The 26372-nt window shown below is 36.1% G+C and overlaps 1 protein-coding gene across 2 annotated transcripts in view; it reads right to left on the bottom strand.

Moving 5' to 3' along the window:
- LOC129733227 (transmembrane protein 65) overlaps positions 1–26372 on the bottom strand; it is a 110610-nt gene that overhangs the window by 52244 nt on the left and 31994 nt on the right. For both annotated transcript variants that reach the window (XM_055694902.1, XM_055694903.1), the window contains one exon: positions 18742–18783. In XM_055694902.1, coding sequence (XP_055550877.1) covers positions 18742–18783 — 42 coding nt within the window. The remainder of the gene's footprint in view (positions 1–18741; positions 18784–26372) is intronic.

Genomic DNA, 26372 nt, shown 5'->3' with positions numbered 1-26372 from the left:
TGGGGTGAATTGAAGTGCATTATAAATACGTATGAATTTATTGGATTTGAATTTACCTGTCCTGACCCTGCGGGTACGTCAAAATCTTAACTTGATTACAAAAATAGCGGCAAAAATACCTCATTAATTTTGGCGTTACGAACATTTTTGGACAAAGCAGAAAAAAAACTTTTATGGGGAAAACTAGATATTTACGAGCCCGTCGAAATACTTTTTTTATTAATTTATGACGTTGATGATAAATAATCAAATGTGTTCTTAAATCAATACATGTGGAGGCTTCATTGATGGAAGATTTAGGATTCCGCTTTTGTAAGAAGATTTTGGTTACTTTCAATTTAAAAATTAATTTAAAATCATCACAGTTATAATCATACACAGTATTTTTTTTTTCAATGAATATATAAAGTTTATACAATCGATTTTTTGGAATTTCTACACAAAAATCAGCAACATTATAATGGAAAGTAAGAAGTGAGGGAATGAACGACAATAAAATTCAATCAACTGGAAATGTCTTCAACAAAATTATACAACATTACGAAATGGGCTAGAAAAAAATGTACACTAATTTTTAGAGTATTTTTGATGAACATTAAAAATCATGAAATCAATTCAATTTTCCAAAATATATTTTGTGAAACAGGAGCTGGTCTATAGAAGAGTTTACTTTCAACTCAAACAAATATCATATCAAATGTGCAACACGCATATTCTGCTACGCACACGCAACGGAAGATGACATCGAACCAGAGTGTAGGATTTATCACCTCTGAGACTTTAGAGCAAAGATAGCTGGTTTTCGGCCATCATCTTTTAGTGCAGCTAGTGTTACTGACGAGGATGTCTTACCCGAAGATTTTCGAGGGGGAAGGGGTTGTATTAGCTAGAAGCTAGTATATTTTCTTTCCCCTTCTGAAAGAAAACTAATATTCCCACAAAATTGCTTCACAGCGTTTCATAATAATTTATTGATTTATTTTTCTCAGTAATTCCAGTAATTCGATGTAGTCCCGTTATTGGTAGGGAAAGCCCTCACTCTACCACCAACGACAACGGCTTGAGGTTAGTGAACTTTGCCGCGGCCAGGGGAATGACCATCTGTAGTACCCATTTTGCACGTCTGAACATTCGGAAGCACATCTGGAGACACCCCAATGGAAAGGCGTGCTCCCAGATCGACTACATACTGACCGACGACCAGTCATAGATGTGCGGTCCTTTCGAGGGCCAAACATCGACTTGGATCACTATCTCGTGGTAGGCAAGATTCGCACCCGGTTGTCCAACGTATTTAATTCGAAATTGGCGAGGAAGATACGTCCGGACATTCAGAAGTTATCAGCGGAAGGAGTTGCTGCAGAGTATACTCGGAAAGTTGATAGACGGATCGGTGAACCAGCTGGAGTGGACCTGATCGAGCAGTGGAAGCACATTCATGATGCGGTCAGCGAAACAGCGCGAAAAGTGATATGCATGACAACGGGAACCACGCGTAGTGGGTGGTTCGATGCTGAATGTCTAGAGGTGACGGTAGAGAAGAATCGAACTCACGCCAACACGTTAGTAGCAGCTATTCGTGTGACGCGTCACATGCGGGAGAAATACCGGGAGGCAAGAGCTGCCGAAAAGAGGCGTTGAACGGTTAGGAGGACGGACAAGCTGTGGAGCCACCAACATTGAACGAGGTGAAGAATGTTTGCAAAGAGCTAAAGAACCACAAAGCCGTTGGGAAAGACGGCTTACCGGCCGAACTTTTCAAAGTTGCGAGCGAGCGGCTGTGTAATGTAACTCACCAGATTATCCTAAGGGTATAGTCTGAGGAACAACTACATACGGACTGGTTGGAAGGACTCATATGCCCTATTTACAAGAATTGACATAAACTCGACTGTTGTTATTATCGAGGCATAACCCTCCTCAATTCCGCTTACAAAAATTATCGACTGAGGCCGTTGCAGGAAGCCTTTGTTAAAGAATACCAATGCGGTTTTCGAGTAGGGCGATCTACAACGGACCAGATGTTTACCTCGAGACAGATTCTCGACAAGTTTCGAGAACACAACTTACAAACGCATAATCTGTTTATTGACTTCAAGGCGGCGTACGACAAAGTGAAATGCAACGAGCTGTGGCAAATAATGCTAGAACATGGTGTCCCAACAAAACTACTCAAACTGTTACGTACGACGCTTGACGGTTGTCCCGTCAGGACAGCGGGTGAATTTTCGAACGCGTTTGTGACGTTAGATGGTCTAAAGCAAGGTGACGGGCTCCTGAGCTTGCTGTTCAACATGGCTTTGGAAGGTGCAATACGAAGAACAGGTGTGCAGAGGAGCGGCACCATCTTCACTTAGTCTCACATGCCTCTGGGCTTCGCGGACGACATTGATATAATTGGTGTTAACCGTAGAGCAGTTGAGGAGGCCTTTACGGCTCTCAAAAGCGAAGTTGCGAGAATTGGACTCACCATAAACACTGCCAAAACGAAGTACATGGTGGCTGGCAGAGAGCGTGGTAGTTCTACGGGTGTTGGTGCTGCGGTGGAGATGGATGGGGATACTTTCGAAGTGGTCGACGAATTTGTTTATCTTGGTACTCTCTTGACATGTGACAACGAGGTGAGCCACGAGGTGAAGAGACGGATTGCGGCAGCGAATAGGGCTTATTACGGATTGCGTAGCTAGCTTACCTAACTAGAAACCATGAGTGGGACCAAAGAAGCAAACATTCTCATTTGCATCATTTAACCAACAATCATACATCTAAGGAGCTAGTTATGCCCAAAATGAATTGAAAATAGTAGGCGGTTGTATCCAAGACACGACCGCGTAACTGACGTACAACAAATGCAATGTTGAGAGTGTCATTAATGAGTCATAAAACCTACTATTGCTTGCTCAAATCAAGAAACTCTTCATTACATGTTTAGTTACTCTTAATAGAGCAAGTTTTCTGTTCAAAGTTGAATATGATGCTGATCGCAATTTTTGTGCTACTCCGATAGTGGGGGAATAAGGCACTCTGACAACACAACACACACTGAAAATGGCCGCGCTGCTGCTGAGACATGTGAACAACTGGGCAGATGATTTGTTTAAGCCGAAAGCAAATTCGGAAAGCCAGCTGATATTGCCGCAATACACCGCTGCTACTGTCACAACTTAATATTAGACCGTCCATCCTTCTCACCTTCCGCCAAAAGAACGTAACTTATTTGACCGAAAGCACTCTTTCATAGTCGAAAGGTGTCTGAAATAGGCGCCGCCTTTTTTTAAGTTTTACCTCATTCTCTCATCTTCTTCAGCCGAAAGATTCCAAAATTCGCATTTAATTCTCGTAACCAGCGTAAAAAAACGGATGGTGCACTTACTCACGCAACGAATACTCCGTTTCGTGTTGCGACTTGACAGTTCAAGCGATTTCGTCTGCTCGCTGTTGCGTGTTACTTCATGTTGCAACTGAGCGGTTGGGAGACAACAATTTTTGATGAATTGAGTTCAAATTATTTCTTTAATGTCGTTTCAACTGCCTTTGTTAAGGCGTTCTATTTTAAATGAATGGTAATATTTTCGATTTTTTGTGCAAACGAACAATTGTTGGGAGGCAGTCAGCTTCAAGACACGAGCGCGGTCGGTTGTGCTTTGGAAGTATAAGCAAAACAACTTGTTTTTTCGAGTGATTTGGAGGTCTAGCAGAAAAAAAAATTACAAATAAAAAGTGAGAGGTATTAGTAAAGGTGTTGAGGGAGGATCAAAGGTTATTATAGTGAAATATTTCTAGAAAAAAGTGTAATAATAAAGTTACAGAGGGAAGGTTAATAGTAGAGTTGCGGAAAGGTAGAGGAAGAGATCAGTGTCAGATGGTGGAAAGATAGGAAAATAGCCAAATAAATTTAAAAGAGCTAGAGGTGTTGTGTTGAAAAGTGAAATAAAGTTTGCTGTTTTAGTTAAATCTATTGAAAGTATAAAAGGCGCCATTTCAGGCGCTGTAGGAAGCCAAGCAAGCGGGAGAAAAGTGTTGAAGGTGTAGGTAAACAGCAAGCGAACGACAGCGAGTGTTACCAAACCACTAACACAGCAGAGCTGCACAGAGTAGTTGCACCAGTGTGGTAGTGGTTTTGCGCGAGAAGGTGACGGAGTGAACAAAAGAGAATAGGTATCAGCCTGGAGTAGGATTCTGGTAAGTCGACTTCTATGATCTCTGCATTTTGATTTTTTTGCCTTTTCTCTCCTCACATCATTGCATTACATTTATACACGATTGTACGCACTAACACTAACATTATGTCAGACAATAACTGTAAAAAAGTGTGCCTCGGGAACGGCTGGCATGTTGATGTGGTAGAATTTTCCGCTTGCTCGATAATGCCGCCGCTGATGCACCAAATTAAACTTAATAATGAGACCTTTCGCTCGCTGAACTTTTCTGAGAGAGAGTTCAGACCAATGGTAACGGATCATATACAAAATAATGTGGAGTTTTTTATCGGTTTATGGGGTAATGATTCAAACCAGATAATACAAAATATTAGTTGCAAGGACTCCGGTGAAGAGGTAGAAATACTCCAAGCCGTGATGAGTATATTTTGTGTCGATATTGAAATTTCAAGGCCGTATAATGAACCCGTTATTTTAGCACAATCAATAACGGACATTGACGAAAAATATCGACAGAAATTACATTTAAGGAATGGAACTGATTTTTTTGGAAGTGTGGTAGGGCGAAGTCAAACGGTGTCAGATGAAACGGGAAATAATTGCTGTATTAATTACACAATCGGAACGCACACTGAAATATTCCGACAGTATGAATGTCCGCTGAATAACAGGAAAGTTTTAGTGAGAGAACTAGAAGAGGGGAATACTGTTTTGCAGGCAGTTGAGCATCAACTACGGTGGATTAATATGTCGGAAGAAGACATTTTAAGGAGAATGGAGAATTTGAATGACATGTTTTCATGGATGGAAAGCGAAGTAAAAGATGGAAAAGAACGAGAATTTTGGGAAAAAATAGCGCAGAAGGTTGGAGTAAGCGTTAATGTGATGCAACAGGATGAGCTGATCAAATTGGAAAAACCGGAGCACAATGAATCAATAATTAATGTGGGGTGGAAGCAAGGAAAGGAAAATTATTTCGGAAGTATATTGGAGAAGGAAAACGATAGATCATGTACCGTAGAAGGATGGAAAGAAGTGGAAAACGGAGTGATAATAAGAATAGGAGCTGGAAAAAATAATTTAATAAAATGTTTAACGCACCAGCTCCAAGTTGTGAGTGAAACCGGATTGTGGAAAGACCGAGAGGAATGGATTACCCAGATGAATAGGAAGTTGGATGAATGGAAGAAAACCATACCATTAAATATGGAGGATTGGAGTACAAACGAGATATTTGGGAGTATCAATAAGACACTAGAAATACCGATGAGAATATGGAAAAAAGGTGGATGGTTCAATGAGACGGGAAATGCGACAAAAACAGGAGATAGATGTTTGCACATCTACTTCAACGAAATTAGCTACGACAGTTTTTACCTTTGTTATACTAAACAAAGGTTATAAAATCGGTCCAAAAACGCAAAATAGATCCAAGATCCGGAGGGCCGAATCGTATATACCATTCGACTCAGCTCGACGAACTGAGCAATGTCTGTTCGTGTGTATGTGTGTGTGTGTGTGTGTGTGTGTGTGTGTGTATGTTGTCTGTATGTATGTGCCGCAAAAAACTAACGCACCTTTCTTGCAGAACGCACTATCTGATTTTGATGATCTTATACGCAAACGAAAGCTGCTGTGCTCCCCCAGAATGCTACCGAGTGGATTTTTGATTAACGGCTCAGATTTTTAAATATTGATCAAAGAGTACTTTTTATATGCGATATTTAACTTTTAAGGCAAAATTAATGGCACGGAGAGCCATGTGTTATACACCAATCGACTTAGATCGACGAACTGAACAAATTCTGTATGTATGTGTATGTGTGCCTGTATGTATGTATGTGTAAATATGTTGTTTATATGTGTAGTGAATCAAAATCGAATCGAGAAAAAACACAAAAAAACACTTTATTTACAAAACGCATATTCCGATTTCGAGGTTAGCAGGCTTAAAAGACAGCCCCAGAGCTCTTTGGAAATCATACTGAGCAAGTTTTTTATATTGGTAGCTTGAACTTTAGAATATTGAACTTTCAGACATGGGATATTTTACTTTTAGGATCATTGCTCTCTCTACCTCTCTCTTTATTTTTTAATTCGTATCGCTATTCATTTCTCAAAGAAAAATAACGACCATCGACAACCTTGCATAATTTTTGAACCCTGCGTAGTGCGGCTTAACTGTTGTAAATAAATAAACCTTTTGTTTTTAATAGCTTTTTCTGAACAATTTCAAATAGATTTTAGAGGAAACTGCCATGCCTACTCAGCTCCTGTTCTCGCATGCGAAGCTTCCGGTCTTACTTCCTTGAAAATACATATAAAATTGTACGTAGAACCCAGATTTGCGAAGAACAAGAAGTATATACAGCTTTCTGTAATCAAGCATTGTAGCAAAATCGAACCCCACAGCATGCAAATGTAACACAATTAGCGATCCAGTTATTTCGGAAAGCTTTACTAAAGATTTATGATATGATACACTATGCTTATGTAACATATAAATATTGCTTCAAAAAAAAAAATCAAAAAGATTAATGTTCTCGACTACTCTCTTGAAAGCCAAAATTTTCAAATGTTGCAAAAACCTTCATTTTCAGATAAAACAATAAAAATAAAAATGAATTGACAACTTTCATCAGTAGTTATATGAATTTCAATAAAACATGATTCAAGTAACGTTTATATAATTGAGCGATTCTCGCTGGAACAAGGCCACTAGGTGCACAAGGTCTTTCGAATTCAATATAAATTCACATAGTTGTTAGAAATAGAGAAAAAGTGATAATGTCATTTTCGTTTGATCGAATTTGATGACCCCTCGGTCGCCAAGGAGTGAAACAGTTTCTAGAAAAGTTGAAATTCTAGCAAATCTTGATGTTTTATTTGAGTTATATCTCTGAATTTCGTTATGGAACCTAATACAAGAAGAACTTTTCTGTAAAAAGGAATGGTAGGGCTTTCATTTGGTGCGATCAGCCGCCATCTTGGATTATATCAGAAAAATACAATTTTGACCCTGTTCGCAACTACGATTTTCAATCTAAGACAAGCATTGCAGAGCTGAGAAAAATTTTTTAAGATGCAATTAAAAAATTAGGTGAGCATCGGTGTATTCCTATATATTTTTGAACTATAATTTTAGAGCCGATTTGTAGAAGTTTGTTGCAATTCGTGAAAAATATACGTTGCTGGTTTATAATTCTTGGTCCTGCGATTTCTAAAAACTAAACCATTACGAAATTTAAACTTGGATCTACATTGAATAAACATACATATTCGCAGTTTTAGTATGAAATCTGCATCATTTTTATCTATTACCATTTTCGCCAGTTCGATTATTTCAAAAGATTTCAAGTTTCTTCTAGCCGACATTCGAAAAATTGGCTTGTGATCGAAAAAATAATACTCTTATACATGCTCCAGTGATTCTATGATCGTATTTTATTCACCCTCTGGAATACTATCTTTTAAAATCATTTCATTTATTATTGAATATTCTTAAATCGATATACGTTTGGGGTAATAAGCGTATAGTAATAGATAGTGTAACAAAGGTTTCTGCACCACTAGGTAGATTAATTTAGGTTTTAACTAATAATCAAATGAAATTACTGAAAAAAATAGTAGAAGGGTGGTAACCAAGACACGACCGCATAGCTGACGTAGGACCACAATAATTTTATAATTTTATTTAGAAGTTATGTTTGATTTGAGCTCGTTTTACTTTTGTAGTTTGCTTGATTTGTTTTAACCAATTTAAGCTCAACATCTTCCAAAAGGAAGGTGTTTTGGTTCCGGTGGTAATATCAAGTATCTAGGTCGTCAGCCCAAATTCATCAAGCGACACCTCAAACGACTTGGAACTAAAACTAGTTCATTGGTGGCCATTTCTACTGTTAAGGTCGTCTTAGACCATTTAAAAAGTCAAAAAAGTCATGAAAAAAACCGTTCATTATTGGCATGGTTCGATTTTTGCAACAGAAAAAATTCTGAGGTGTTGCCAAAATCGAACGGGGTCTGTATTTTGTTTCTTTGCAGCACTCTATCTTAGAAGAAAAAATATTCTCTTTAACATTCACAATGGTCCAGAAACCAAATTTAGGAGAAAAGCTCTATAGCAATGTTTTAGAAAAAAACTTTATTTTACAAAGTTACTTAAAATTATTGGAGCTATAAAATTGTAAAACAAGGTTTTCTATCTACAAAAGTAAAAAAGTTAGATACTTGATTTTCCCCTAAATTTGGTTTCTGGGCCATTGATGAATACCTTTCATTCTAATACAGCGAATTTTCTTTAATGCGCGAAAAGGCAACCTTCTATAAAATATTTAATTGAGTACGATTTAGTAGAAATTAAACTTCCTTCTATATCTATTTGTCTTGTTGAAGTTGGCTCACTCACCGATCACAAAGCGGCAAAGATGTCACATAAATTTTTTTCCTGTAATTACAAGCTCGTGTAAAAAATATCGATAACGAATTACAGTTTTAGTAGAAAATGTATATTCACAGAAAATTTGAAATTAACATAGAATTTTATGAACATGTTAACATTCAATTCAGGTCAATTTAAACATTTTATCAGTATACAGGATCAATCAGAAAAAAATTTGATCAGTTTCAAGATACCAAAGAACAACGAAGATACCACATTTGAAAGTTATATGTCCGTTATCTTCGAAAATAAACTGGGCTAGAGTGATGCACAACATCAGTCTCAGCAATTAATGTTTGCATAGCGTTGTTCAATTACAAGTAAGGTTATGGAAAGTAATATTTTCTTGCAAATGCTAATTCAAAAAAATTTCAATTGAAAAATACAAACACTAACGTCGGAACTCTAATATAAAGATGAAATGAATTTGGTTTTTCTCTAAACCGCCACCGCGTGATGCAACTAGTATTGTCATATTGGACTAAATTCATTTAGCTAGTAAAATATAATCATCAGTACAGCTCGTTTAACTACATATTCAAAGATCTGTACGGAGCATTTTGGTTTTCTATTGTCTTTTAAATACCTTATATTTAGTTATTTAAATAAATCGAAAAAAAGGCAGAGTGTAGAGTTCGAAAATAAACAACGCATTTTGTTGTCCTCGGCGGCGCAGCCTATTTTGCGACATCCGAAAAATCGTATTGAATTCTGATATTTGCTGCTATACGAAACAAGAAGAAGAAGAAGACGATTCAAACGGCAATTCGATTGTGTTCCACGCCTCACTGCGAGTCAACAGCGGCAATGTAGTTTTCACTTGGCTTGACTGCACACAAATGAATATCGAGTTTTTCTGCACTGATAGACGACGAGTCACCAGCGCTCTGTTCATACATTGCTCGGTGCAGTACTGTTGCCTGTGCCATAATATTATCCTTCAAGACATCAGTTTCATTAACATTAACATATTTGTTAACAGCAGAACGTAAAACTGTCTGGTAGTGGAGGTGGTTACGAACTTTCCGAAAAAGCTTTACCTTCAAGACATCAATTTAGTCTAGGCTGATGGAAGCTAACATTAGTTGACCTATTGGGACGGGGAGGTTCTGTCAATTTTTTTTTGCCACTGCTATACAGGATATCACTGCAGGCAGTTGGTGTCTATTCATGAAGTCTGTGCTAGGCGTGCTCGCATATGATTGGTACATTGTTGGTGAACATTCGACCTTGAAACTTTTATTCAATTTTCACTGTTTAACAATGAAGTGATAATGAAAATTGAAGAATCACAAAATTGTCCATCATTTTATCAATCCAACGACATATCGATTATTGTGGTCCATCATGTGGTTACATCAGTATAACCGTTTGAAATCTTTCATTCCGTCGTTACATCTTGGTTTTAGTTTTCGCGGAATGTATCTCGGTATAGTGCGGTTAGACGTAGTCCTACGTCAAAAAAATCCAGAAACCAAATTGGATGTAGCAAACAAAATTGGAAGATTAAAAGAGAGAGAAAAAACGGAGGGCAACATAAGAAGCGAGGATAATAGACTATATGCAGTAACAGAATTCCGCTCCGATAACATCTTAAGAATAAAGAAAATCGATAAAGATGGAAATTGCTTGATCAGAGCAATTTTTGATCAAACAAAAAAAATAGCCCGTCAGAAATGAGTTTGGATGATATTCGGATGTTTAGGGAGTTGATCGTTAGTTATATTCGAGAAAATAGACAAAGGTTTGAACTGTTTTTAGTGGAAAGTCTTGAGCAAGGAGGATTCGAGAAATTTTTAGAAGAAGCTAGGCAAATGGGAACTTGGCTGGGACATGAAACATTAGTAGCAGTATCCGAAATTTCCGAGAAATATATAATTGTATACCAAGAAGATAATCAAAATATATATATTGGTTCCGAAAAGACAGAGGAAAGTTATATTATAAGAATTTTCTATACGGGTCACGGAGTGAAAAATCATTACGATAGTGTCATAAGCATTACTGATATTAACAATAACACGATAGAGGAGATGACATGGTCGCCGGAAATAAAGATAATTGCTTGAGGAAAGAAAAAATACTGAATAAATTATGGAACAGTGGGAAGTTAAATGAAATAGTTGGCGATAATGAGAAAAGGAAACAAGAAACACCAAAAGTAATCGAAAAAAGAATAGGAGACATGAGCATAGAGGAAGAGAATAACAAATCACAACACACAGGTAGCATAGAAAATACGAATGAGAAGGAAATTAGTGCGAAAGTAGGAAAACATGTAGGCGTTAAAAGGAACTTGTCCATTGAATTAGGAAATAGTAAGAAGCATATTAGAGTAGGATCGCTAAATGTTAGGGGGTGCAAGAAAGAAGAGAAAAGAAAGGAGATAGATGAGGTATTGAAGAGCATGGAAGTGGACATAGCTGCATTACAGGAAGTCAATACAGATGGAGAGCTAATTGATACCAAAAACTATCATTGGATTGTGGAAAAGGAAGGTCAAAATAAAGCAAGAGGACTAGCAGTATTGATTAGGAAAGAGACAGGATTCGAGATATCAAGACATAGAAGGATAGGAAAGGGAGCGATGTTAACTTACATAACGTGCAAGGGAGAATTAAAAATCATACTGATGAACGTACATGGACCGAACAAAAAAGCATATAATTTCTTATCACAAGTAGGGGCTACAGCAGATAAAACATGGATAAGAGATAGATTAATATTAGTAGGAGACTGGAATGCACAAATTGGGAAGGAAGCAGCAACAGAAGAAGACAAGACAGTATTAGGAGAGGAACTTGGATTTGAAAAGTGCAATGAAAATGGAGAAGAATTCAAACAATTCCGACATATTCACAAACTGCAGAATACGTCTTCTAAAATTGGAGATAACATCAAAGTAACATGGAAATGCGGAAACAAAAAAAGTCAAATAGATCATATTCTCAAACCAGTGGATGGGAGAATTTATATAAGACGCATCACAGGTATCTGGACGAGGATTGACACAGATCATAAATTGATAGTTGCAGATATTGATAGATGCAGAAACAAAACGGAAAACAACCCTATTGGATCCATCGGTTCTGAATAATAGAGAAGTGCAAAAGAAATACCATGATGCTGTCAAGAGGCATAAGTTGGAAATTAAAATGGAGGATTGCAGCGTTAACGAAGCATATGAAGCAGTAAGAGAGAAAATGCAAAAAGCAGCGAATGAAGCTTTGAAAGGAAATAAAACTCCATTAACGCCAAATAGAAAAGCAGCTTTGAACCGGCTAAACAAAGCATTGAAAACTGCGGATAAATTTCCAGATGTACAGCCTCTTAAATGGAAAGTAAGGACCTTAAAGAACGAGTTTTCAGTAGCGGTAAGACAAAATGAAGAAAGAACGATTCGAAATTTTTATAACAAGATGAATGATTATGATGTGAATGTACGAATAAGAAAATCATACCAGTTTTTAAAGAAATTTAAATCGAAGAAAAATTATAAACAGGCGTATATTTCGACGAGAACGTGGGAAGAAATTTTGAAGGAGAGCGAAGGACCTGAATTAAACTTTATAGAGAAAGGAGATACTTGTCCACTGATGGAGCCTCCGACGGTAGAAGAAATGAGTCAGATTATCCAGAGATCATTAACGGGAAATCTGCAGGTCCAGATGGGTTAAGAATGGAATTAATCAAATACGCGGACGAGGAAACAGTACAGCAACTAATGGAAATATGGAAAAAAATTTGGTTGACAAATGTACTACCAAGTAACATGGAAGAATCTATCCAAGTACCCATCCCAAAAATAAGCAGAACTAGAGAAGCGGATCACTTCAGAAGAATCAGTTTATGTTGCGTCGGATACAAGCCATATGCGAAATGGATTAAAAACCGACTTAAAAGGTTCACTGGAGAATTGGACAAATGTCAAGCAGCGTTTACTGAAGGAAGGTCTACCGCGGATCAAATTTTCATAGCTAGACGAATAATGGAGGAGTATTGGAACTCAGGAAAAAAGCTGGTGGCAGTTGCACTAGATATAAAAAAAAGCATTCGATAATGTAAAGTTAGAGCACCTGAAAGACGTATTATTACGGTTGGAGGTACCAACTCACATCATAAACCGGACACTGAGGTGCATTAAGGAAGAAAGGACTAGAGTGAGATGGCAAAATCAACTATCGAAGGAGGTCAAAAGGGGCAAGGGTATCAAGCAAGGATGCCCATTGTCCCCATTCTTGCTCAATTTGATTATGCAAAGCGTGCTTAGGAAAGTAGCAAAAAAAGTGCCAAGGTTAAAACCTATTAGTACAGGAATGCTCGAGCTTCCTTGTATACTGGCATTTGCAGATAACCTTTTAATACTAGCGGAAAAACAAGAGGATCTGGAACGAATAATTGAAGCAATTGAACAATGCTTAGGAGAAGTGGGACTTTAGATTAATAACAATAAAAGCCAAGTCTTATTAAGGATCCCAAAAAGTACAGGAAACGACGAACAGAAAATGATGCTTAATGGTAAACCATACAAAGTATGTGATATAATCAAGTACCTGGGAATATATCTAACTGACAAACTAAATCGACCGGCAGCGACAAGGCAGAGATGCGTTAACGCAACAAGAGCATCAAAGACAGTAGTCGGATTTTGCAGAAAATTCAATCCACCTTGGGATATTGGAAAACTAATATTCAATACGGTCATAGCACCAGCAATGGCATATGGAACTGAAGTAACTACCTTGACGAAAAGGAATAGGCAACAATACGAAAAAATGATTTTAAGGGATATTTGGAAGCACTGCAGAAAGGAAAAAGTAAGCGAACTAAATATGAAAAAGGCATTATCAGGTAGAACAATAAATCGAAGGATTAGAGTGGGTTGTATCAAATACTATGGTCACATTCAAAGGAGAGAAAACAACCATCCACTAAAGTTAGCATACAGACTAAACTTCAGAAAGAAAAAAAAGGGAGACCAAGTTTTACATGGAAAAACTCACTAGAACATGATTTGCAGCAATACAGCAGTGACACAGAATGGCACCAACTGGTAATAAACAAGGAGAGACTAAAAAATAAAGCGGAGGAAATATATGGAAATGAAAATAGCAAAATTTCAGACGGAGAGTTAGAAACGGACGAGAATGCAGGGATGTGAGAAGTGAGATCAGCAGCAAGGGAAAAAAATACATGTATAAAGTACATGCGTTTACATACAAAAAAAAAAACAAAAAAACAGTAACACACTAGGCCCGCAAAACGTGCACATACAGACAAGAACCTAAGCATTGCATACATACATTCATATACGGGACACACATATAATACATTCAGAAGCATACATTCACACAAACGCGTACAATCACAGACTTTAACACAAAACATTAGTAGAGATGCGTTTCGCGATTGGAAATTACAATAACGGAGTTTGGAAGTCGACTTAAGAAATAATAAGGAAAAAAAAAACAGATTAGTATAGAGTTACTGGAATAGACATCAGCACTGGTCGGTCAACGTAAACTCGATTACAATAAGTGTCTTGACGCTGGCTCAACACAATAAGAAAAATAAATATAATATTTGAACAAAAAGAATAAATTAAAAAAAACTGTGTAACTGTTTTTTTTTATATATAATGTAAATATTGGAAAAAAAAATCAGATTAATGATCATAAAAAACCAGTTTTCAACTACAAAACATTTAAGGAAGATGTAAAAAGTAATAGGCAACTGTCGTAGAAAAAAATACTTTTAATTTATTATTAAAAAAGGAAAAAATAATTAGAAATCAAAAGCAAAAAATATAAATAATCAGTAAGCAAAAGTTAAAAAAATAGTAGTAAAAAAATTAACAGAAATAATGTTCAAAGTTGAAGATTCAATATAAAAGTAAAAAGTAAAAGGTAAACCTAAGAAATTAAAAAAAATCAAAACTAAAAATCCGAAAATTAAGATTTAAAGGCAAAAAATAAAAGTTAAAAGATAAAAGTTAAGCTTTGAAATGAAAAATTAAACAAAAAAAAAAGTTTTTAACCTTTAAGGTTCGAAGTTTAGAGCTCAAAATAAAAAAAAATTAAAGTTGCAACCTAAAGCTAAAAGTAAATAGTTAAATGTAAAGAATGCAAGTCAAAAGTGAAAGCTAAAAATTCAAAGTAAATCAAATGAATACTATTAAAAGGCATATCCTTGTATATTTACATGAGAAGTGAGCATCGGAATCATAAAAGGCCAAGACAGCGGAGGATAAGTGTAGAAGAAGTTAAACGAGGGAACTAAAACAAGGCGAGAATGGTGAGTAGTATGGATACGGATACCTATGAAATACACGGAGCGTAGAATTCATGCAAGTAATTAATTAATCAATACTAAGGTATGTTGTTCTCGCTGAATTATCAATTTTTCATACTATATTATATTGTATAAAGCTAAAACATATTTCATACATCATATAACACGGGTGGGAGGGGCATCAGGGTATTAAACAAATTGATGGCTGGAGGACGGACGTGGTGTGACAGCCTGAATCACCTGGGAGAAACTGTTTTTCTCCCTAAAGGCCTGAGAAATGTTTAATGCACCCTTCTAACAAACAAACCATCAGGCAAGTTCAGTTTGTACGGCGAAGTTGTTGATTAAGTAACTGGATGTTTATGTTGGAGGGGAAGTCTTCACTAACCGTGGAAAGCGCGTAAGAGAATTTGCTTACGGGTCCACCCAATCCTTTTTGGCCCTTCGGAAAAACATCAACGTGAAGGTTGCCAGATTAGCAAATTCGATTCTACAGTCAATCTTCTTGCATCCGTAGGCATAGCCTTGAACTGATGGTGGCTACTATTTACATACATACATACAAACGAACAATTGTTGGGAGGCTATCGGCTTTTAATTCGCACATAAAAATACGATGTCACTGATTGAACAGAATAAATAAGCATTTACTTCCAAAGTCTAGCGCTCGGAACCTTTTGAAAAAATCATTAATCTTCAATTACTTGTTTGTTTGCCTTGAGAAAGACAGTATGCTGTTTAAAATCGGATATGTTGTTCGCAACCGTTGTGCTACCCCGACAGTGGGAGAATAAGGCAATCTGACAACACACACTGAAAAAGCTGTTTTCACTCTTAGTAAATTAAATGGCCGGGACAAATTTTAATTGCTAGGATCCATCACAGAATGCTAGCTTGTGTTGTTGCCAAAATAAGGCAGAGCTTCAGTGCGGGGGAGGAGGTCAAAGCCCTCAATCTGCAAATCGAAGCATTTGCTTCTATTACGCTGCTGCTGAGATGATTTGCGACAAGTGATTTGTTTAAGCCGAAAGCAAATTCGGAAAGCCAGCTGATACTGTCGTAATTCGCTACGCTACGGCTAGCTAGGTATACTGTTCTCTCGATCTTTATAGGGAAAACCAGCAAGCGTCGAAATTTTCGTTTCAACAAGGCTCGACAGTTTTCAATAGTACAATAGTTCGCATAATGAAACAACATTTTTCTGCCTTTGCAATCGATTGCTAAAAAAATGTCCCAGTTTTAATAATTTTTTTAATTGTTATTTTTGATTTGGTTGAAACTTTGCATAGACGTTTCTATAGGCCAAAAATGCCATTTTGTGCTATTGGTTCATTATTTGGAACACGACTCATTTTTGAGAAGCTATTGAAAAATGCTATTTTGGAAAGGTATTGATGATTGCAAATATTTTTAGAGCCAAAACAGTTTGGTTGAAAGTGGTAGATAATAATTTAGTCAATCCATAAAAAAAGTACCCTTTGGGAAAAATTTAATTTTTTTTTCAAAAAATCATGATTTTTTCCTGATTTCTCCATGATCGGACTGGTTTCATTGTTTAAGTAATCTTTTGCAGTTTTTATTAAAAATAAGCTCAGATTTTGAAAAATGAGCCTTTTTGGATAACTATTTTTAATTTTTCTCTTAACTTTTTTTCAAAAAATAAATAATTTTTCTTAGAGTATATATTTTTTCGGAAAAGTCAAATTACTATCTACAACTTTGTCGAAGACGTCACACCGATCAAATAAACCATCTGGCTCTATAAATATTTGAGATCATCAATACCTTTCCAAAATAGCATTTTTCAATAGCTTCCCAAAAATGAGTCGTGTTCCAAAAAATCAAATCAATAGCACAAAATGGCATCTTTTGCCTATGGAAACGTCTATGCGAAGTTTCAGCCAAATCAAAAATGGTCGAATAAATTGGTTGCCCGTTTTTGTGGAATTGCTCGTATGCCAAAAAAACGTAGTTCTACGTCAAAATAGAGCAAAAATCTATTTTATTAGAGACACTCTAAATAAGTATTTAAAGTAAAAGTATTTTTCTAGCATAAAATAACGTGATCTACAACTTCACTGAAAAAAATATAACATTATTAACACCAAAATTTTTAGTTTTTATTTCGCTAATTTATGGACCATTTTCACTTCAATTCAATTGTAGACCTTTTTGTTTAAAGCAACTTCTCCATAGAGGCTCTATGGCTCTAAAAAAATCGAAAACTCCATTTCCCACAGAATTGTCATTCTGTTCCAATGTGCAATGAGCGACTAACATTTATTCAATAGAAAATTCAATAGAAAAGTGGGTTCTTCTGAATACCATAATTTGTTTAAAAAGAGTTGAAAAATTTCTCCGCAGTCATGAATTGAATTTTCGTTCTTAGTGCGGATATTTGAAAATCAGCAAATCTTTAGTTATCTTTTAGCGCAGCGCAAGAACTAAATTTCTAATACAAAATCAATCACGAGCTCGCTTTCTAAGCTGAGAACAGGATGATATAGTGTAAAATGGTACGTGTCATGTGCCGTTTTGGATGCATGCATTGTTACTGTTACTAAAAAAATCTTAAACACTGATGTATTAATCGATTAAATTTCCTCCCAAACTTTTGTAATGACATATGGCATATCTTACAAACCAGCGGAAAAATGAACTGAATATTTGATTGGGCTTACCAATCACAAGCTCGCTTTCTGTTCGCGATGTTGTGATGGGCTCCAGCTCTTTTTCATTTCTTTCATTTCCCCAGATTCTAAAAAAACAAAAATTATTTATTGAAAAAAAATAGTATAATGAAAATATATCTTCTGTCCTATCTTAAATTTTACCATTTTACTATGTAGAACTAGAATCAGAATATGATGTTTCTATCAAAAATAGGTAAATACAAATTAAATCACAACCTGAAATGACGAGTGAAAAAAAAGTTTCGTCATTTCGCATAAAATCTATTTCTATTTCCCTCTTTCGCATATTATCTTTTTGCTATGAACGATAACTTATTCAGACACAAATCAAGCTGCAACCTAACGATTGTACAAACAATTGAAAGCATCGCTAATTAAAAATTTCGGATGTTATTTTTTCCTACTTTATGAAATCTTTCGCAAGAGTATTTTTCAAAAAAAAACTTTAAATGTATATACCTCCTGAAAAAAACTATAATGTTTAAAATCATACAATTGAGAACACAAATATTCACGCATAGTGCCATATTTTATGACAACAGAAACAGATTATAACAGTCGTTTGAAAGTATTGATTTTACTATTTTTATTTAGCCTTATCTCTATGCACGCCGGAAAATGTCCATAAAAAACATCTATAACCATTTTTAAAACAAATTAAATCGTGTTTCAGTAATTTAGAAAAAAATGATCTATAATTCCATTGAGTTTTTACCAGAACAATTTAATTCTGTTTACTCCTGGATTTCAAACGTTGATTTCAAAAATTTTCAAACAAGTTCAACGAATTTGTGTGATTTTAAACAGCAGTCGTTTTAAAGTTGTGCGCTTAGTTTGGTGCATATGTAAAGCAATCTTGACAAAAATATTTCGTTATAAATACTTTTTCAAACCTAAAAATTCATTAACAAGTATAAACACCAAAAAATCAATTCCAACAGTATAACGCAATTATAGCGATTTCACGTCAGAATTTTTCGCAATCGTTTATTCGCTAATCAAAGATTAGCATTGCTAATTATCGGTACATGAAGCTCCGTATTGTGTGGTTTTTTAAGGGACAACAAATATTTCCTTCATTCTTTCTTGTTCGCAATTCTAGTCTCATGATTTATCCTATGCTGACTATACGATATTATAATATATAATTTATACTCACATTGGAACAGATCTCTCGGGGGTGGAGCTGGTACCGTTGCCGCTGTACGTTTTGCGTGGGGGAGAAAAAACGAAAAAAAGCGTCAAGTAAATTATTGTTTGGTTTATTTTACACATTTTCATTTTATCGATTATTCTGTAACGTTAGAAGAAAATGTACAATGTGCGGACCACTAAGGTAAGTTAGAAAAGCACTCAACAACATGCATGGTATAAGAGTGATCAAAGAGAAGGAATTACAACATACCTGATGGGTTGTCAACAGCTAATAAGCGCTAGCGTATAAAATAAAGCTTTAACTCACCCTGTGATGCAGCCTACTTGCATCCATGATTCATCCATTCCGAAATTTGTGGCTGTGCAGGTTTATTTACAATTACAGAAAAAGAACGTATTCAGTATGAATGAGTATATGTAAGTATTTTTGTTACTTTTTTCTGTTTTTTAAAATCAACAAAAAATCAACCGGAATGGAAGTTTTTTTTAAATTAAGAACGATACATTTTTTTTGTAATTGAGGCTTTTGACCCTTTTTACAAAACCTAATAAGGCTTTTCGTTTGTTTTCATGGAAATTAAGAGCTATCTTATTTGAATAAACTTTCTTTTATGGTCAGATGCTGCTCGTTAAGGCCACATCTAAGAATGATTCTTGCGACCTTGACTCTAATACTCACAGCTCATTCGGTCATTCAGGAAAGGAGAAACTGTAGCAAGCGCATTACTACCTACAAGGATAAATTGACTGATCAACAAGTCGAAATAGAAATTAACATCCACAGCGAATCATAAAAACGAATAGCTTTTGTTTAGTTCACGTGAGACCAATATCTTGCTATCCCGATTCTTGTCACGTCGTGACATCGTCGAGTAGGTTGTATTGACAGTAACATGTTTTCCATTGGGAGTCATCAACGGGTGATAACAATCAAATTCCGATGTTTCCGCACTGAGAGACAGTCGTTCTGATGATTGATTTGCACCAGCATTTTTTCCTTTTTCGTCTTTTACCAATCAACTACGGATACGAGAACAAAACAATTCAAATTTATTGAGTTGTTAAAACTGAAGCATAACAAATCTTTTGGATGTCTGTAGTGTAGAAAAAAATCATGTAGTATACATGTAATGTAGAACTTCACTCCTGTACATTGGCAATTTATACGCATATAGAAAATAGGCTTTATATTTTATATATTCTGTAGTCCAAATTCAATATTTACTACAAACGTTAGGAGTATTATTTGGACATATTGAAGTAAAAAGTTTCAGTAAAAAGTTAAGTAAGTGAAGATGGGCTGTACATGCACAATCCACCAAGATGGAGATCCAAAGCATACATCACTGCGATTAGAAACATTGACCTTTCGGAGGTCTGCTGTATTCCGGACTTCTTTCATTAGCAATACATTATTTTTTCTGTCAATATTGTTGCCAATTAGAATTCCCTGGAAAGGTGTCAACCGAATGTAGCTGTTCAGACCAGTTTTTTTTTAGTTATTTTTGCCAAAAGCCATTGAAATTTTGTTAACGTGAAGGAAGGGTTAGTGGGGAATCTGAGAATAAACTCATGTTTAAGTGCGTTGGTACCGAATAGTCTGGATTGTACTGATTCAAAACCCACGACAACGGGTATGAAGCTCGCTGTCTTCAAAATTAGTTTCTCGAGTTTTTTGGTCGCCAAATAAAATATGTATTAGTAAAACATTTACGTACAATTTAACGTCTCTCATGTACAATTTTTTTTCCATTGTCACCGTCTTACCCTATTATTCGTGCTCCGCATTCAAGATTCAAGAATGAAAAACTGACTGTACGTCCACTTGACAAAAGCAGCAGTTCAGATAAATAGAGACTTTTTGCTTGTTAAGATAGACGTCGTCATGGTACTTTCCAATAAAAGAAATAAAACGTTTACCGGTGGAAGCAGGCATCGTTAGCTGGTGTCTTAAACATTTTCTAAAGAGAAAAGTCTATGATGACGCCTTCCAGAACAAGCGTAGTTTAAACGATACGGAATACACATAACAAACATTGTTAAAGACTCCATAGAAGAGCTGGAACTTTTGGTGTCCCGTAATTTGAATTTTCATTATAGTAGCACTAGGCTTAAAACTTTTTCATTTTTCGGTCCTTAAAATCATCTCAACAATACTTCTATTGTTTGTTGTACAACAAAATGAACAAACGTAAAACACCTTGCTTCTGTTCCAGTCATAAAAGAAAAAGTCATAATGACATAATAATTCTAGAATATTTTTGCCCCAATCAGGACCTATAACGTGATAACGACTAGCATCATTCGGTCCGTGCTAAACATGTGCTTTCATTTCGTAACTTTCGAAGGCAAAATCAATATTCTCGCAAACGGTGATAGTTTCTCGTACCTACGTTGCATGTCGTACAGCCATCGGCATTATCGCAACGAATACTAATATCTACAGCATATTTCAGTGCCTTCTCATGGACTTCTAGTGTAGCAGCTGGATGTAAATTAACAGCGGCGTCTGCAAAAAATATTACTTTACATAACAAGATGAAAATGAACTCCATGCCCCAGTCTAGTCCCGTTCCCCTCAGTCTACACCCAACAAAACGACAAGAACACGTTTGAACCTTAAGCAGAGATTTTGGAATCAACAACTGCACCCCACACTAATTCACCAGGACCTGAGAACCCGAGGCCTTCAGTGATATCTTGGCTCAGCGGCACATACCATAGGCCACTTGAACACCAGCGAACAACAACAACGAACCATAACCAGCAACTAGACCCCGCACAATACCTTCAGGACCCGAGAATTACAAGCCCCTCTTCCAGCTCATGACATCGTGGCTCAGCAGAACAAATCCATACATGCTGCATATTCATGGCCTTTTGAAGAGCATCAGACGACCATCAAACTACAAAACACTGATTGAAAAATACATCTTAGTTTTAAGATAGACTTAATTTCAGCTCGTAGTCGGCAGCGAGGATAAAAAATTTGCTTTAAGATTTTAAGTCATCAGATATAGTTGGCGCTGTTAAACATTAAATTGTATTTGTGCCGTGTCAAATAAATAATATGAGAAAAAAAAAGATGAAAATGCAAGTGCTTGTTAAAATAACTGAACAACTCAATATTCAAAAAATTTTGAGCTTGCATATTAAACACTTTCCACCCGTTACATGAACACTAAGTTGGAACGATCATAGTTTAACATGCAGCTGTAAAATGGGATGTCGAAATACAACAAACGAAACCCCCATCCGGCTGCTCGTCATCAAGTTGACGACGGTACAGAAAGTTTTTTAACAGAGGATGTAGCCCATTCAGAGAGCTATCTTCCGCCATGCCCACAGCCATGCGAACGTGACACGTTGCTATTAGAGCAATTAGAAATCCCTTTATGGGCGGAACTCACAAACGAATTATGTTCACGCTGTGGGGGCAGATTGTGGTTGTGGTAGCTACCTTGTTTTACGAGCGAAGTTAATGTTTCGACTTAGTAGAAATTATTTAAATATTGGGGTAAAATGTATTACTATAGATGTGAAGTGTTCAACTATGGATCATTTATCTTCTAAAGCCCCCACGCCTGACTGTTTGACTAACAAACCATAGTTTTATCCCCCGAGCACAGGTACCGATTTTGGCAAACGATTTTGGCAAACGTGCAGTGTCATATGAATCACAAATTTCACTCATACGTGACTAACAGCAGGCATGACATCGAGAACCATTTCTTCCCATAGGGATATACGATTTTTACTCTACTTTCACCATAGGCTATCGACACAGACTACACAAACATAGCACGAAAGACGATAAGTATAAATTCCCATGGACCATGTTCAACAAAAATTCATGCTATTCAACACTGTCGATGATTTGCATATAAGTAAATATCAGTAGAGAAATATTTTTGCGTTTGTCAACATTCGCGCGTTGGCGGTCGTGACGAAACGCTGGGAGACTTGGCAGCGTTTTGATGAGACTGCCTGTCTCCGTAGTCTGTGGCATCACAGAGAACACAGGATTGGGATCTCGAATATCATCGCAGGGTGCAAAAGGGTGCGATGCGGCTGGTGCTTCGATTTGATCATCAAAAGCTCAAAAGCACCGCTGTGATTTGTCGAATATTCGAATAAATCCCAACACGGCAAGCGGAGTAGCGGCGGTATTTTGGACTACCTCAGGAAGTGGTTGTACATTTTGATGAAAAACACGATTTATGCATAACTGTTCTCTCATATCATTGCAAAGAGCTGAATGTCTATTTTGAAGCACGTCGTTCAACCACGCGATTTATTGGGATAAAACCTAGAAATATCATACTTCCTACGGAGTACTGACAAAATATTTTGGACCACCAGGCCACTCTTGATGTTTTGGAGCGTAATTGAGAAAAGCAGTAGTCTATATTTGACTACTTGGAGCGTAACCTACGAGGCGTTGAAATTTCAGATAGCCTGTATTCAGCATAGAGGAAAATATAGCTCGAAAATCATCAGCTGTATAGTAAAACTATCTCTGAACGAGTTGCGTAGAGCGGTGTGTATAGACTGTATAGAAAATTGTAAAAAAAAATAAATATAATGGTGAGAAAAAATATAGTAAAACATGTTAATTTAAACGTGGGATTCTTCGATAAAAGCGAATAAAACGATTCATGTTCACCATGCATATTCCCAACTGTTTATAAATTCAAATTCTTTCTCCAGTTCTTTGAATATTATTAGTGGTTCGGGTTCCGGATAACTAAACAGTGTGGCCAGAGGAATCCCAATTTCATTGATAAGATATTTGTTTTGAACTACACCTGTTTGCTTCCAAAACATTTTGATTGCGGTAGAAGAAATGTTCAGCTAAGACTCGAAAAGGCAAAACTTATTCATATCTCTTATTCTTTGATTTGTAATCTTATGAAAACAAATCCGGTATGAATCATCTCTTTCACTTTGTCTATAAATATGCTCCTTAAGGCGTTGATGGAATGTATAGGGAAAAGTTGGCCTTCGAATTACGCTTAATGGTGAAGTTTCTTTCTCTCGAAAAAAGGCCCCATGCAAAGTTTGAGCTCAAATCGGACCTCGGAGAGTAAAGCCTTAAAGCGGTCAGAGTTTCAATTCTTTGACGATGAAAAAAATACATTTTTCATTAAATGTAGAAACAAAACTTTGTTTTTAGTGCCAAGTGTCTTTCACACCAGATCTCTATGTTTTATGCATTTCTAACCCCTTTGACATCAAATATCGATTTTGAAAGTTTCATAAACTTTAGGCTGTTTATTTTTTTTCAAATTTTTTTTCAAAAGCTCCCCTGTTCCTGGGTGACTATCCGTCTTTGCTTCCACAATTTTTATTTCCCAAATCCCGGAAGCTGTAAACCTTCGGAAAATGGACGCTTCACACGAAACAATTCTGGCATTGCTAACTAACGACTAAACGCGTGGACTCATTCCGTGTACCTTTCTGAGATCTGCGTAAGGGAAACAAGCTAATCGTATAAAAAAATTTATGGATATTTGATCCTGAAACTTTTCCGTAATTTTCACCATGAAATAAGAAAATGGTGGGTATACCTGTTATATTATAAAAAATCACGTATATGTTAGCTATCCGATGGCATATTAACATTTCAGTTTTCATAGAATGTATCCCAGTATAGACGTTGTGCTACGTCAAAAAATGCAAATGAAAATAAAGAACTAACAAATTATTGTTGCAAAAAAAAACAAAACCAGGAGACACTAAAAAGACAAAATCTGTGAATTAAATGACAACAGAAAAATACTAGAGATGGTCGGGTTTTGCTTTTTTCAAACCCGTACCCGACCTGTACCCGAATTTTTTTTCGGTTGAAACCCGAACCCGAAACTTTTTTTTCGATCAAACCCGAACCCGACCCGAATCCGGAAATTTTTATTTTTGTGAAACCCGAACCCGACCCGAACCCGAAACTGTGAAACCCGAACCCGAGATTTTTTTTGAGGAGTAGATTTTTTTTTGAGGTTGCCCTGAAGCTTTGAGCCTCGAATGGTATTGAAATGTTAGTGATTTTGCAGTTGCATGAAATAAGACATCATTATCTTACAAAAATACTTATTTGATATAGTCGGGTTTCGGGTTTTCAGACCTAAACCCGACCTTTTTTAAACCCGAACCTGACCCGAACCCGAAAATTTTTCGCCTACCAAACCCGAACCCGACCCGTACCCGACATCTCCAAAAATTTACAAACCCGAACCCGACGGGTACGGGTCGGGTTCGGGTTTCGGGTTTGAAAACCCGACCATCTCTAAAAAATACTACACTTTAAGGCTGTGCGAAATTTCGCAAAATTTCGAGATTCCCGAAACTAAACGAAATTTTTCTCGAAATTCATCCAAAAATGACTAGAATTTATAAATTTCAAGTAAATCTTTTTATTGATTCGTATTTAAACAGAAGGCTTAGAGATATTATGAGTTTATTTAAGTGGAAAATTTTCCAGACAATACCGGAAATCAGGAAAATTATAGTTAACTATAGATTTTTTTTCAAACTTTATACGGTCAAAGCTTTGAAGCATTTCCGGACCTTAATTAGAGTTTATAACAGTAGAAAAATTGGTTCAGAAATCATAATTTGTATCTATTTATTAAAAAAAATGTGTTCTCAATTTCGATAAATTTCGGTTAATTTCGTGAAACTCGAAATTTCGCACACCCTTACTACACTTACAGAAAAAGATAACGATAAAAGAAAAAAGAGATAATGATCAAGCAATTTTTTTACGTTATATCGTAATTCGGCAATACACGACTTAAGGGGAGCTTCAAAAAAGGTGGTTTTTCATTTATTTAGACGAAAAGTAGGCTGTCCCAAAAAAAATCGATGTTGAAAAAGTCAAGGTGCTCAGCCCTAAATTGAAAGATAATGTTATGTATAGCATTTTTGTAGAACATTTCGACTTTCTAAAAAAATGTTTTCAGATTGCCTAAATTTGATTTATGAAAAAATGACTTTTTTAAGCTACAAAACGACTTTTTGCACTTTTCTCAAATATGTTCGATTCCTAAATTTTTCCATATATTTTTTTTTTTTATTCTTGTTGAATTGTTTTTGAATATTTTGCATGGTTTAGTTCAGCATCGCATTCAGTTATTTGACTCACAGAGCTCATTGAACATCACAAAAAAGTGAATTTTTCTCATAATTCCTAGAAAAAACGTTTCAAAATACACATCAAAAATTGTTTTGTTCACGAACTGAAATTTTTACTGCAAGCGGGATTCAAGACGCACGCGTGTGATTGATTGAATAGTGATTCAAATGTTGATTATAGCCATAAGGTATGTTTGGAGAAGTTTCAGGGTATTCAAAAATACATCTTTTAATGTGGAAAGATGGGTGATCAATCCACCAATGAGTGAGATAAAAAAAAAACTTTTTAATCAGAATAAGATAGACGCTAGGTGTCTTTGACAAAGTTTTAGGTTATCTTAAAACAAGAAACTTTACCGAAGACATCATGTTTCTATCTCTCACATATTACGAGCAATACAGGCGAACTTCGATATAAGGAACCCTCGATATTAAGTACCTTCGATATAGCGTCACTCGATATAAGGTACATTTTACCTCGATATAAGGTACATATTTTTA

Source organism: Wyeomyia smithii, chromosome 3 (genome assembly GCF_029784165.1).
Source record: "Wyeomyia smithii strain HCP4-BCI-WySm-NY-G18 chromosome 3, ASM2978416v1, whole genome shotgun sequence".
In the NCBI taxonomy this organism is placed as follows: Eukaryota; Metazoa; Arthropoda; class Insecta; order Diptera; family Culicidae; genus Wyeomyia; species Wyeomyia smithii.
This window is presented reverse-complemented; position numbering and strand designations above follow the sequence as displayed.